General features: G+C 32.2%; 1 protein-coding gene across 2 annotated transcripts in view; it reads left to right on the plus strand.

Moving 5' to 3' along the window:
- The window catches only part of LOC115878143 (1-phosphatidylinositol 4,5-bisphosphate phosphodiesterase gamma-1), a 92,130-nt gene that overhangs the window by 46,926 nt on the left and 31,482 nt on the right, over positions 1-13,722 (plus strand). For both annotated transcript variants that reach the window (XM_030894522.1, XM_030894521.1), the window contains exon 14: positions 8,772-8,852. In XM_030894522.1, the coding sequence (XP_030750382.1) occupies positions 8,772-8,852 (81 nt within the window). The remainder of the gene's footprint in view (positions 1-8,771; positions 8,853-13,722) is intronic.

Genomic DNA, 13,722 nt, shown 5'->3' on the forward strand with positions numbered 1-13,722 from the left:
AATTTTAAAATACAATTTTTTATTAAGCGAGAATGTCAAAGTTGACATATGATATGTCATTCTAATCAGAATGTCATTTTCTATCGAATGAAGTAAAAAATACCGAGGGTGACATTTAAAAATCAAAAGTTGTAGTCATTTCCGGTGAAACAGGAAGTGGCCGAAAACAATTGAATACACCAATCAATCCTAATTTATGTCATATACTAACATACCAAATCTCGTTTATTTATCTGAAAAAGTAAAAAAGTTATAGGGGTGAGCCACTTTGAGACGCACCCGGTATTGTGATAATTTCAGATTTTTTTCGTTGAGGCGCTGCGGTCGGAATTTGTTGAAATCAACTGAAATGCACCAAGCAATTATAATAAATATCTTAGAAATACTGTGTAGATGCACACTCGTTCCATTTGGAAAAATTGAGATGTTGTTAAAAATACGATTTGGGCATATTTTAACCGGCTAGGAAAAGACACTAAAAACATTAGACGATCAAATCTATTTTTCCAAGGCTCCTTGGTTAAAAATTAGTGTTTTTGACACAGTTATGGCACTCTAGATTGAAATTTAAAATACAATTTGTTTTTGAGCGAATATTTCAAAAGTTTACATATGATATGCCATTCGATTCAGACTGTCATTTTCTATGAAATAAAGTAAAAAAATACCGAGGTTGCAATTTAAAAATTAAAAGTTGTAGTCATTTCCGGTGAAACAGGAAGTGACCGAAAACAATTGAATACGTCAATCATTCCTAAATTATGTCATATACTAATATACCAAATCTCGTTTTTTTTTATCTGATAAAATAAAAAAGTTATAGGGGGTGAGCCACTTTTGCGACGCACCCGGTATATGATGATTTTTATACCTACTTTTAGTAAAAAAATGAACTCTAAGTGGGTAATGTTTCAATAAGCGTGTCTTTTATTTTACATAATGTTTATTATAATGTTTGGTGGGTCTAGGCACCAAAATCAATTTTGAACCCCAATAAGAACCTTTCTAGATACGCCTCTGTCTACGTACGTGTGCGTTAGCCCATCTTCACTTGTTCAAACCTACCTCGCTTCCATTTCACGCTTAATCTTCGTTCTCTAACAGGTTTTTTCTTTCCTTTTAAATTGTCGCAGGCGAAGCAGCAAAATCAATCTATTGTGTTGAGTAAGCTGATGATGGTCTTAGTAGACCAAAGTGATTATAGAGGATGATTTCTGAATGATCTAATGTAATTTAGAAGTTATTTGTTTTGCTTATTATAATTTATTAATAAAAACAATGACAACATAAAATTCACTATTATTAACCAAAAAGCTAGTTTTATAGGAACGGTTTTTACCTTACCTATAAATAGATTTATATTATTGTTGCTATTATAATATCTGAAAATTAACTACCCTATTATTGATATTTAGCGATCGGCGAGACTGGTCTTGGGCCTGCATAAAAGCACGACCAAGATCAAGATTAGTGTTAGATCTACAAAACCGACCAGTGGCAAGACTTCCGCAAGACCATGCATGTAACACTCTTGCGGCTTTTCAATTTTTTTCAGTTTTATATAAGAATATATTATTTGTTAAAAATTATTGTTTTAATTTATTACAAATTATGTTTTCTCGACTATTGCATGAAATTTTAAAGGAAGAAATACTGATTCTGATTCTATATTATACAGGGTATTTTAAAAAAACATGTGGGGAGATTCCTCACGTAAAAATAAGATTAATTTTTCATATCAACATAGGTCCGATTCTGGTTTGTTTCGTAGCTAAAGGGTGTTAAAGTCTTAATATTTTTTCGATTTATTATAATTTTCTTTCAAGTACTTTTAGCGCTTTGAATGAAATTTTGAGGGTAAAATTTACTATAAATGCGACATATTTTAAAGCTAAAAAAGTGTCGATATATTCACCAGGCACGTACATATAGGTTATGACAGGAACATGTTACAAAGAAAACAAGGTATGATATTGCGCAGGTTGGTCACTACGTCATAGGTGATAACGGCACCATTGGTCGGCAAGCTCTGCGCGCCAATTTCAAATCGTCAAACTAATGGCACATAATAAATGTGAAAATTACTTTTCAAATGTCAAGATCAATGATTTGACATAACTTTTGAGGTTATGCCCTAATTCTTCTCTATTTTAGGTCTTTTTTATTTTTTTATTAGTGGCAATTGAACAATATGGATATTTTTTGTATGTCCTGTGACGTTACAGGTGATATGCGCAAACTGAACGAAATTAGAGCCTCTATCGATCATATCTTGTTTTCTTTGTATCATGTGACTGGAATATATTTCTAAAAAAAGCATGTACGCCACTGACTTTTTTCTCTTGTTAGCGAAATAGAGTTACAGGATGTTAAAACTGTAAAATTTGTTTTTTTGTAATTATCTTAAATACCATTATTTTTTTTATTTGAAATTACTGTATAGGTTGGACTAATAGTAATACTAGTAATACTAATACCCTTCTAATACTAATAATATTTAATAATAAATTAGGTAAAATATATAATTTATTAATTTTATTTTTATTTTAATTTTATTAATTGTGATTAATAAAATTGCGTTTATCTCATCAAGGAGGCCGAATTCCACAAAATATCAAGAGATAAATTTTAATTGGCATTAAACGGCCTACACAATTTTGATATCAAAAGAAAAAAAGTCAGTGGCGCACAAAGATTAGGTTATTAGGAGCAGATATTTGGTTTCTTGTATTGTGATGATTTAGTGTTTTATTTTGATTATTAAGACTGTAACCCCTTGTAGCTATGAAACAAAGCAGAATCGGACCTATGTTGATATGAAAAATAAATCTTATTTTTGAGAAATGCCACGAGAGATAGCACATGTTAAATAGAAAAGATATAAATAAAAAATAAATGCAAGTATTTTAACTGGTAGTATATTTCGGCTTCAGAAACACGCCTATAGGTATTTTTTGTCAAAAATTTTTTTTTTGAAAATTGGGAATTTTTTGAAAAAAAATTTGGAAATTTTTTTAGTTTTAAGTTAAAAAAACGATTTCTTGATAATACGAGAACATAGGTAGTAGATTAAATTTCAGATTGTGATAAATTATTTAAAATTGGACTGGATGATAATCTAGCCGAATCAGGAAAAAGGATGTCTTTATAAGATATTTTGGTTTGTATCCTTTGTGAAACAGGAGAACGAGGTCTACTTTTCTTTAAGGTAGAAATATAATGATGCTTCTTTACAGATCTAGGAACAGACAAATTTACTAAAGTCTCGGGAAAATGCTGACTATCTGGAGAAGAAACGTGTTCCTTTGGAAATAATTTATTTGCTTCAAAAAAAGATATGTTATGCTTAGCCATCGCATCATTAATCATAATTTGCCTTTTAAATTCTTTACATTCCTTGTTAGTGGGATAATGATTTTCTTTACAATTAATACATTTAATTTCTAGTTGATTTAAAGAACATCTATCATCATCTTCATGAGTATCACTACACTTTATACATCTTTTCCTACTCCTACATTGCAGAATTCTATGTCCAAATCTGTAGCAATTATGACATATAACTACTGGAATTTTATAAGTATGAATTTCGCGTAAAACATTGTACAATTCTAAATCTAAAGGAACTTGATTACCTTTAAATGTAATAATAAAGGAATTAGTCCTTTTCCTTGTCATGGTATTATTTTCATTTCGAAATCTTTTATAAATTCTACGGGCATTTAAAATTTTGATTCTGGAATTACCCCTTATACCTAGACCATAATTAATAATATCTTCTTCATATATATCATCACCCATGTTCCACACTACACCTCTACAAGTAATCATCCTGGGAGGAATAGTAATTAACCAATTTTTATTTAAAATTTCTTTATTATTGACAAATGAATTAGCTTGTTCAGGAGTATTAAAATATATGCCCATTCTATTTCTCCCTTTACTTTCGATTTTTTTAATTCCCTCAACTTTGTTTTGAAATAAATATTTTCCAACATTCATAGGATGAAGGGAACGTTCACCTTGGATAACTGCAAGGAAGGGAGGAAAGGCAGAAATATCATACTCTGAAATTTTATTTGTATATTTCCTAATATTAAAAAAACATTGAGAAATTTCTTGCTGTACTTCAACATCTTCTATATATTTGTTTCTAATTTCATAAAGTTCCTCTTCCAGGTGCTTAATGACATTTACGGGTATTTCTTGACATATACCTTTTGCAAAACTCAAACTTAAATTGTAATTTTGGGGCGATAAAATATGGGCTAATTTTCGAACGAAATCATTAGGAGGACCCGTAGGCCCCCCTTCCCCATTTAGCATAGGATCAGGAACGATCAGGAAGGGTCAGCAGGATATTAGGGTTATGATAATATAAGCAAAAAACTAAAACTACTTAATAAAATGGAAAACACTCACCAAAAACAAGTACGAACTAAAAACAATGGGAAATTGGAACCTGAATTAAATTCTATCTCAGAAAAAGGATTTTTTACGCTCAACCGTCTTTCACGTCCGACCGGCGCCAACCATGTTAAGGTTATTGTGATTATTGAATAAAAGAACTTTGCTTTTCTGGCGGTTGCCTTGTAGCAGAGCCATCATAAAAAAAGAAGAGAGAGAAGAAGAGAACTTTGCTGTTGACAAAGTGGCAAATAAATTTTTCAGAATGACAGCATGACATGAGTAGAGAAATGAGAGACTGGTATCATAGAATATACTGCCCGAAATAATAAAAATATGTTTTAAATCGTATTCAATTTTATTGGAACCAGCTGTACATTCAGGCTGAGAGCGTCGAGCGTCGCGTCACGTTTCCGTCGCGTCCGCGTGTCAAAATGGAATAAATTCACTTAACTTAAATTAGACCGTTCAGGCAGACAGCGTCGCGTTTGGCGTTGCACTAGCGTCCGCTGAAAGTCGGGGTTCGAGTTCAATGGGGCGGACGCGACGCTCGACGCTCTCAGCCTGAATGTACCTTTAAGCTATCTTGTACACTTAAAGGGGCCCTAAAAAGAACGATGTTTGAGTGCAAGGTCTGCTAGTAAAACTTTTTAAGCTTAAAGTTATCACAACACAATTCATTTAAACCAAAATCTCCTAATACAAAACTAAAGTATCCAAACGAATGTTTCAATGTCAGGAAATAAATAATCTGATAAATGTGGCAACTTGATATTTTTTACAACAGATCTACCACCTGAATCCCCAGCGGGAAATTTAAGTTCCAGTTAAGCTTGATTTTCATGCATCCGTTGTCTGACGATACGTTGATACGATATTAATTTTATTGGTAGAATTTAAAGACTTTGATTGGTTAGAAAATAACGCAGTTTTTAAATTTATTGCATTTTCATGCCTCCGTTTATCGGATATACGTTTGTGTCATTTTATATTTTCGTTTCCATAACGATTTTGCTAATTTACTTATATTTTTATTAAAGTTAGATTAAATTTGTCAAAAAAGTGTCAAAACGTCCGTTATCGTATGAACGGGTTCGCTGACGGGCTGAAGTAAAATATTTACGGATGAAAAGTGGCGCGAAAACGCTATGACCAATCAGAGCACCGTCGGATCAACGTATAAGGGTATAACGGATGCATGAAAATCAAGCTTTAGTCAGCCCGGCGCCAAATATGTCGATGGTTGGCAACAATGAATTTAAAAATTGCGCCCTCGATTACGTAACTAAAACTTTAATTGGTTTCGAATTAAGTTTCTCAAACACTTATTTCTTGTTTAGAAACTGTTTATAAAAACAGTTTCTTCAAATTATAGTTTTGACATTTAAGAAAAACTTTAAATAACTTAACAATCGCTACATAAAGAATTACAGTTCACTGAAATGTAATTTCTTAAAAAATATTTAAATTTTATTATTAAACTACAATAAAACAGTGTTAAAATCAAATTACAATTTTTGTATCGTATTTTTTTTTGATTTAATGTTTTTCAAATCTCTTCTTAACTCCTATATTAAATAAAAATTACCAGGATATTTTCTAGCTAACATTAACCCTATAATTTATCATTTCTTAGTAGACGTCCCAACAAGGCTTTTCATGTTTTTTTTGTTGTTTATCGTAGTGGTGGCTTGTAATTTCCAGCTTTTAAAAACGGAATGGCATTTTAAACGATGCCGCGAGGACCTTCGATTTAAATAATCTCAACATAAAACACGCTAGAAACTTAAGCCTCAAAACAATTTACATTCTTTAATGGGTCCGGGACTAATTATTATGAGTAATATTTTGTATTCTTTCTGTACAGAGTGTCCCAAGTTACGTAAACTTTGAACATCATATTGATATTTTGTTCTCAAACTTACGAGTTTCTTTTTTCATAGACGAATGATATCTTAAATAGCTTGAGATAACGATTCTAAGCTGTAAGAAATTACTCAATTTACTTAGATAGTTCCGTTGCCATATTATACAGGGTGTTAATGAACGAGATAAGTGCAAAAAATTAGGTGTGGTTTTTAGAAATGAAAAATAAATCTAACAGCGCTTTCAGATGGAGCGGAGCGTCCGCGAGTTCCATGAGTTTAAATGAACAATTCCACATGGATCGCATATGCTCCGTCCGGATGATTTCCGGATGATGATTTTGTCTGATTCTTTCTATCTTGAAAAAACAAGCAACACAAAAACAGCGCGGACGCTCCGCTCCATCTGACAGCGCTGTAAAGGCGCATTCTCACAACTCGTCTACTTGGCAAGTATTTTTTTTGGCATACAGGGTCTGGCGAGAATGCGGCGTAGTTCCTATGGGCTTGGTGTATTCTCCGCCGGTGCTGCCACCATCGGAGAATATCGAAAAAAAAAATTGGCATATACAAATACACGGTTTTAGATAGATAAATAGCTAGTATACAAAAAATGTATTATTTAATTATTCTAAAAGTGTTAGGAAGTATAATTTGTGAAAATTCTAAAAATAAAAATAAAAAAGTAGATATTTTGATATCTTCAGAAGGTCTAACTCCAGTTAAAAAACTTTAAATGAGTTCAACTACGGTAGCGAGCATAGTTTTAATCACCGGTTTTGCTAGTGAGGCTATTTCGGCTATAACGAAATTTTTCTTTGAAAGGTAGATAATTATAATTTTAGAAGATGTTCATAAAACATTTAATCACTAAAACTAAACGTTCTCTAACCCAGTGTGAGTACATATTATCAAAGCAAAACCTTTGAAGGCGGGTAAAAGGACAATAACTCACAATCTTTAAGTTATTTAATTTAAATTTTAATGCTTAAAAAAGCAAGGGGGGCGACATATTTCGGGAATTTAAAATATTCCCATCATCAGGCCCAAAGCTAAAAACAATTACAGAGGTCAAATTTATAAAATACAATCACAACAAGTTAAAAAGCCAAAATTTTTTTACAAAGTCAAAACATTATATCTATCACAAAAATTGTTCAATCAAGATAACAATATGGTATGCTAAATTTGAAAAATTAAAAACAACTAGACTAAAATCATAAGGTGAGGAGAGCCGTATAATCAACTATAATTAGATAAATTGAAAGAAAAAACAAGGCAATAATCAAATCATACCTCAATGCACAATTTAAAGAAAATGACTTAAGCATTAGTTAAATTTATTTTGAGTGATATATTTTTTTATATATTTTTTTATATATTTTTTTTATTAGTAATGTAAGTTGAGAGTAAATTATTTCAATCTGTATATGCTGATATTCAATTTTGTAGGATAAAATTTTTTAGTTATGTTAGTTAAGAACAAGTTAAGAATTATGTTTATTTTTTTATTTTTTAATTAATATATGTTGAATTTTAATTTATATTTGAAATTTATATATTGTAGAAAATTAATATTTACTTTAGTTTAATTTTTAGAAATTTAATATTTATTTTAATTTGAGTCTCCATAATAGCTCAGTGCGTAGAGGTTCTGCCTATTAAGCGAGTATAGTCAGAGTTCGAATCCGGGTCAGTGCAAAAACTTTTTTATTTTATTTTCGTTTATATTCTGATAGTAAAGCATTAAATATTTGTTTTTTTTTAATCACCATAATTATTTAATATTTTATTATCAGCATATAAACGAAAATAAAATCAAAAAGTCTTTGCCCTGACCCGGATTCAAACTCTGAATCCTCGGTTCGTAGTCGAAAATTCTACGCATTGCGCTATGGAGACATGTTCGACTTATATTCAATACTAGAATTTATAGGACTAAATTAAAAAAAATATATAGGATCTTCTTCCGATGCGCAGTAGTGAACGCAACGAGTATCGGCAGCCAGACCGGCCGCATGCTGTTCCAGAGAGCATAGTAAAGGATATATCAAAGAGCAAGACGTCTTAAATTACTTTCTCGAAAACGTTGCTAGCTCTTAGACTATTAAATATTATGACAAAACCACGATTTCAATATTATTTTAATGCGATCATCATGACGTAGAGGCGCGGCGCGGCGGCGTGAACTATATAGTGATAATTTCAGATTTTTTCCGTTGAGGCGTTGTTGAAATCAACTGAAATGTACCAAGCTTATAATAAATAACTTAGAAATAATGTGTAGATGCCCCACGCACCATGTATACCCTGTATACCAATTTCAAATGTTTGTCAAGTACACGAGTCGTGAGAATGCGCCATTAGAGAGGAAACTCCCCACGAGAGATGGCACATATTTTTTGAAACACCCTGTATATTGAACCTGAATATTTATTGAAGAATCATGAAAAGTATTAATTAAACGTAAAATGTTAATTATTTTCTTTTTAATTTCAGGAACAAGATGAGGGTGCTGTGTATAATCATACGCCATCGTATATGGACCCTTCGGCGTTTGCACCAAAAATTACTGTTAAGGTATGTAAGGTTAGGTATGTGTGTTTTGTGTAGTCATTTTAGATAATATGCAGCAACATTTGAAGTAGGCTTTTACATATTTGTTCGTTTTATGTAAAAAGAGTCAGTCACCGTATTGTAAGTAAAAATGTATATGTATATCTTACATACAGGGTGGCCCATCGAAAACGTTCCGCAAGGCATAACGGCCAGGGTATTTTTTTTTTCAGAAAATTCAAAAACACGTCAATTTTGTTTGTGAGGGGGACAACTTTTGCCCCAAAAATTATGGCAAAATCTTCAACCCTCTAAGCGGGGGTCATCCCACAATTTTTTTCAAATGGGAAGGGGTGTCAAGTGGTACCGCAATGAAAATGGCTTTCTATTCACTATACTTTTCTGCTTTGTTTTTGAAGATCGGTCGAGTCGTTGAGAAAATATGAAGGATTGAAATTTGAAAAGTTTATTTAAACATCTATCGGAGTAAATGATAAGGATAAATTCCTTCGACCAATTTGCGGTTTTTTCTTATTATTTCTAGATGTTTGCAATTGTGGTATTCAATGAACGCCATCCTGACAAACACCTTTATGGCAAAATTGTTCGCCAGTTAGTAGCAAAATTTCGCGAAACTGGTTCCGTTATGAATAAAAAGAGGCAGAGGGAAAATCCTGTAGTAAATGAAGCTATGGAGGTATTCGTATTGGGCCAAGTTGCCATGGACAGTATTCTGAGTACAAGAAAATTAGCCAATAAGACCGGCGTGAATCGTCCAAGTGTCCAAAGGATATTAAAAAAAACACAAGTTCCACCCGTACAAAATTCAGTTGGTACAAGAACTCAACGAAGACGATTTTGATCGTTGCTTGCAATTTTGTGAAACTATGAGTGAACGAGTGGCGAATGATAATAATTTCCTATTTAATGTGTGTTTTTCGAATGAGTGTACTTTCTTTTTGAACGGTGTAGTTAATCGGCACAACTGTCGGTACTGGGCTGAGGACAACCCCAGGGTTTTTCACGAGGTGCACATACATAACCCTCAGAAATTGAACGTGTGGGCTGGTATTTTTGAAAGTTCTATTGTGGGTCCGTTTAACGATATTGAGAAGAACTTCAACGCACAAGTCACAGAACAGCTATCTAGCAACTACCGCACCTGATCGTTCAACTTTGTGGCAAGTGAAAAAATGCGTAAACATCTAGAAATAATAAGAAAAAACACTAAATTGGTCGAAGGAATTTATCCTTAATTATCATTTACTCTGATAAATGTTTAAATAAACTTTTCAAATTTCAATCCTTCATATTTTCTTAATGACTCGACCGATTTTCAAAAACGAAGCGGGGAAATATAGAGAATAGAAAGCTCATTTCATTGCGGCGCTACTTGACCCTCCTTCCCATTTGAAAAAAAAATGGGGGATGACACCCCCGCTTAGAGGGTTAAAGATTTTGCAATTATTTTTGGGGGCAAAAGTTGTCCCCCTCACAAACAAAATTGACGTGTTTTTGGATTTTTTGAAAAAATAAATACCCTGGCCGTAATGCTTTGCGGAACGTTTTCGATGTGCCACCCTGTATATTTGTGCTTTTTATTGCTTAATGTTGAGGGCTAATATAAAATAGAAAGTTCAGGCCAATGCAAGTTTATTTTTTTCCATAGTCACAATACCTATCAGCCCAATGAGTGATCGCCGGTTTAATACACTGAGAAAAATGTAACGAAGGCAAAAGAAATTCTATACACTGATACAACATGTCTTTAGTAAAAAGTATATTAGAAATATTTAGTAGTGATGGGATAACTCGAGCGAAAAATCGCTCAAATACTTGATTATTGAAGTAACCGACATCGCTCGACTATGAACGAGCGATGCAAGTGGCGAGTTACGAGCGATGCGCTAGGAACGCAAGCGATCCTAGAATGAAATAAATTGAAATCCAATTTTAATGTGACATACTTGATACAACGCCGAGCGAATTTTCTACATACATTGCAGGTAGCATATTTATACGACGTTATCCATTGGGTATCTGACTGACAAAATTTTACGACCTACACCGACGACCACCGACAATGCTTTAAACTAAACTAAATCAAGCGAATTACTCGTCTCTTGTACTAGTTGTCCACTTGCGACTACAACAAGCGACGGGCGAAAAACCGTATTTTTTAAATACGAGCGAAATTTCGCTCGAGCGATCGCCCAATTATTGAAGTCGCTTGAAACTCGAGTACTCGATTATTGAAATTAATCGGTTTTTCCCATCACTAATATTTAGGAATAATTTTGAATAGTAACTTTCTTTTAAGATTTAACGGTTTTTCCGCGATTTGTTGATTTGCCGCGTTCTAACCTATTCTTTTTACAGAGACATTTTCAAACGGTATATATTACTGATATGTTTGTGAATTTTCTTGAACCTCCTTTTGAATATAAATATTATATTTTTTCGTATTTTTGGGATTTTGGATGTAAACATATATTAAATGCCCTTTTAAAGGCATTCACGAAATCGATGTTAGCTAGATTATTCTGATGATGCCTATCACTTCGAAATATTATGTAGCCAATAACATTATTACCCGAACAATAACTGACCAAAGCCAATAAAAAAGCAATATATTCAACACGACCCTTAATTACTAGTTAGTTTCGTAAATATTCGGCCTATGACGATATTATCTGATGAAATTAGGTACTTAGGTTATTGGCTAAAATGCTAAAAAAAAAAGTACTATGGTAAAGGTCCGTAACATATACAGGGTGGCGCGTCTCATACGTCGCGGAGGCTTCACGGAGAACGACAGCTTGTATTGAAATGAAATTTTGTGAGCATATGTAGGTTAATTCAGAGCACTTTTTAAAAATATAGAGAGTTCTACACGGTGTCCCCCCAAAAAAGTTACATATCAAAGTTGTGTTTTTTGTAATGGAACACCCTATATATTAATTGATTTTCAGATTCTAATAGAAAAATAAAGGTGAGTTTTATAAGAGAAGTATATGACTAAAATGTAAGGTTTTTGACATATTTAACATTTTCTAGAAATAAAGAACAATTTTTAAATTACAATAAAAGCTACCTAAATTGGAATTTACCCGGTATAGCCTAATATGTAGTTAAATTAACTCTTTGAATAAGAAGACTAAGGAAGGAGCATAATGCTATCCATGTATTCATGCATGGTGGGCGGAAAAGCCACCATAAAAGCTCTCTAGGGTGGGGATCCTTGACAGTTCTGTTTGACGATTCATTTGACACATTTGAATTTGATTTGAAATTTTGTGGATTTGTCAGTCTTTATGGAGCTTATTTTATGTTATTTATTATTTATTCTACTACTGATAGTTGTATAAAGGTAGAAATCTAGATGGAAATTGTGGCAGAACTTAAATTAACAGTGACACTATCGCGATTTATCGAAAAAGACTCTAAAATAGTTGGTTGTGTAGCGTGCGGTAGATCTCGGCAAAAAATTGAGTGAAATAATGGAACAACTTTTCGCTAGTAAGTGACTATATAATATACATACGTGTAGTAAACCGATCATTTATGAAATTCACTTAAATTAACTAAATTATATATTTTTCTTGCATTTTAGCTTTTATTTATTACTTGTCAAAGATTAGATGTCAAAAAATTTAGATACGTTAATTTGACTTACCTGCTTCAGTAGCGTATCGGATGTTTGTGTTAATAAATACTTATTATAACTTATCTATTTTTATTAGAATTATATATTTTTATAACAATTTTAATAACTACCAACATTTATTCACAACGTAAAATAAAACAACAAATTATTGAGTCTACCCCACGTCTACCCTACATCATAGTTTTACATTTTTTAAATAAAATTAGAACGACACTGATAAACCGGAATTTAAGTCATTGGCCATATTTGAGGCCCATCGCGGTGTACCTAAGATTTTTGATATGCTCTTTCCTTAGTCTTCTTATTCAAAGAATTAACTATTGTACTTTAAATCAAATTAAAACTTGTTCCAAAAAATTATACAGGGTGATACAAAATTAATATTGAACATTGGTCACTTTTAAAAGCATGTTACTCTTTTATTTTAAATGGAACACCCAGTATATTATTCCGATATTCAATGGAGAATTAATATCACTTCAAAATACTATTACGGTTGCCTACCCCTCAAACAAAGATTTTCCTAGATATTTTTATTTACATGATTTGATCTGAGTAGATCTTTATTACTTAATAAAATGTAGGTGGCTGTGATATGTCTGACGTTACTTCAACATAGCTGTCTAATTAGTCCAACTTTAACAACTATATAGTTATCATTTTGTGTCAGTTAAAATAAAAAAAAAATCTCAGAAATTTGCCTAAAATGCAAACTTATCCTACATCGGAAAGAATTGATATGAATACTTAAATTTATAAGAAAATAAATTAATAGAATACTTAAATGCTCCTGATTTTATCTAGTCTGTTTTTTATGGGGTATGTTAAAGATAGTGTTTACAAAACTCGACCAACTATTGTCACAACTATTGTCGACATAATGAGAGAAATTGTAGCTGCTTTTCGAGGTAGAACTCCACATATGCCTTGTAAAATGAACATATCCTTTTGAAAAGACAGTCATTTTATGCAGTTAACAGGAAATTAAGCATTTTGAGCATTTGATCTCGTCTAGCTAATTAACACAAGGTATGTATATCATCAGCCACCCTAGATTTTTTCAAATAATGAAGGCTAGCCAACCTAATGAGGGCTAGCCAACCTTAATAATATTTTGAAGATATATAAATTCCCCATTGAACACCGGAAAAATATACTGGGTGTTCCATTTAAAATAAAAGAGTAACTTGCTTTTAAAAGTGACTAATGTTCCATATTAATTTTGTC

Source organism: Sitophilus oryzae, unplaced genomic scaffold (genome assembly GCF_002938485.1).
Source record: "Sitophilus oryzae breed Bouriz unplaced genomic scaffold, Soryzae_2.0 scaffold_1500_pilon_pilon, whole genome shotgun sequence".
Lineage (NCBI taxonomy): Eukaryota > Metazoa > Arthropoda > Insecta > Coleoptera > Curculionidae > Sitophilus > Sitophilus oryzae.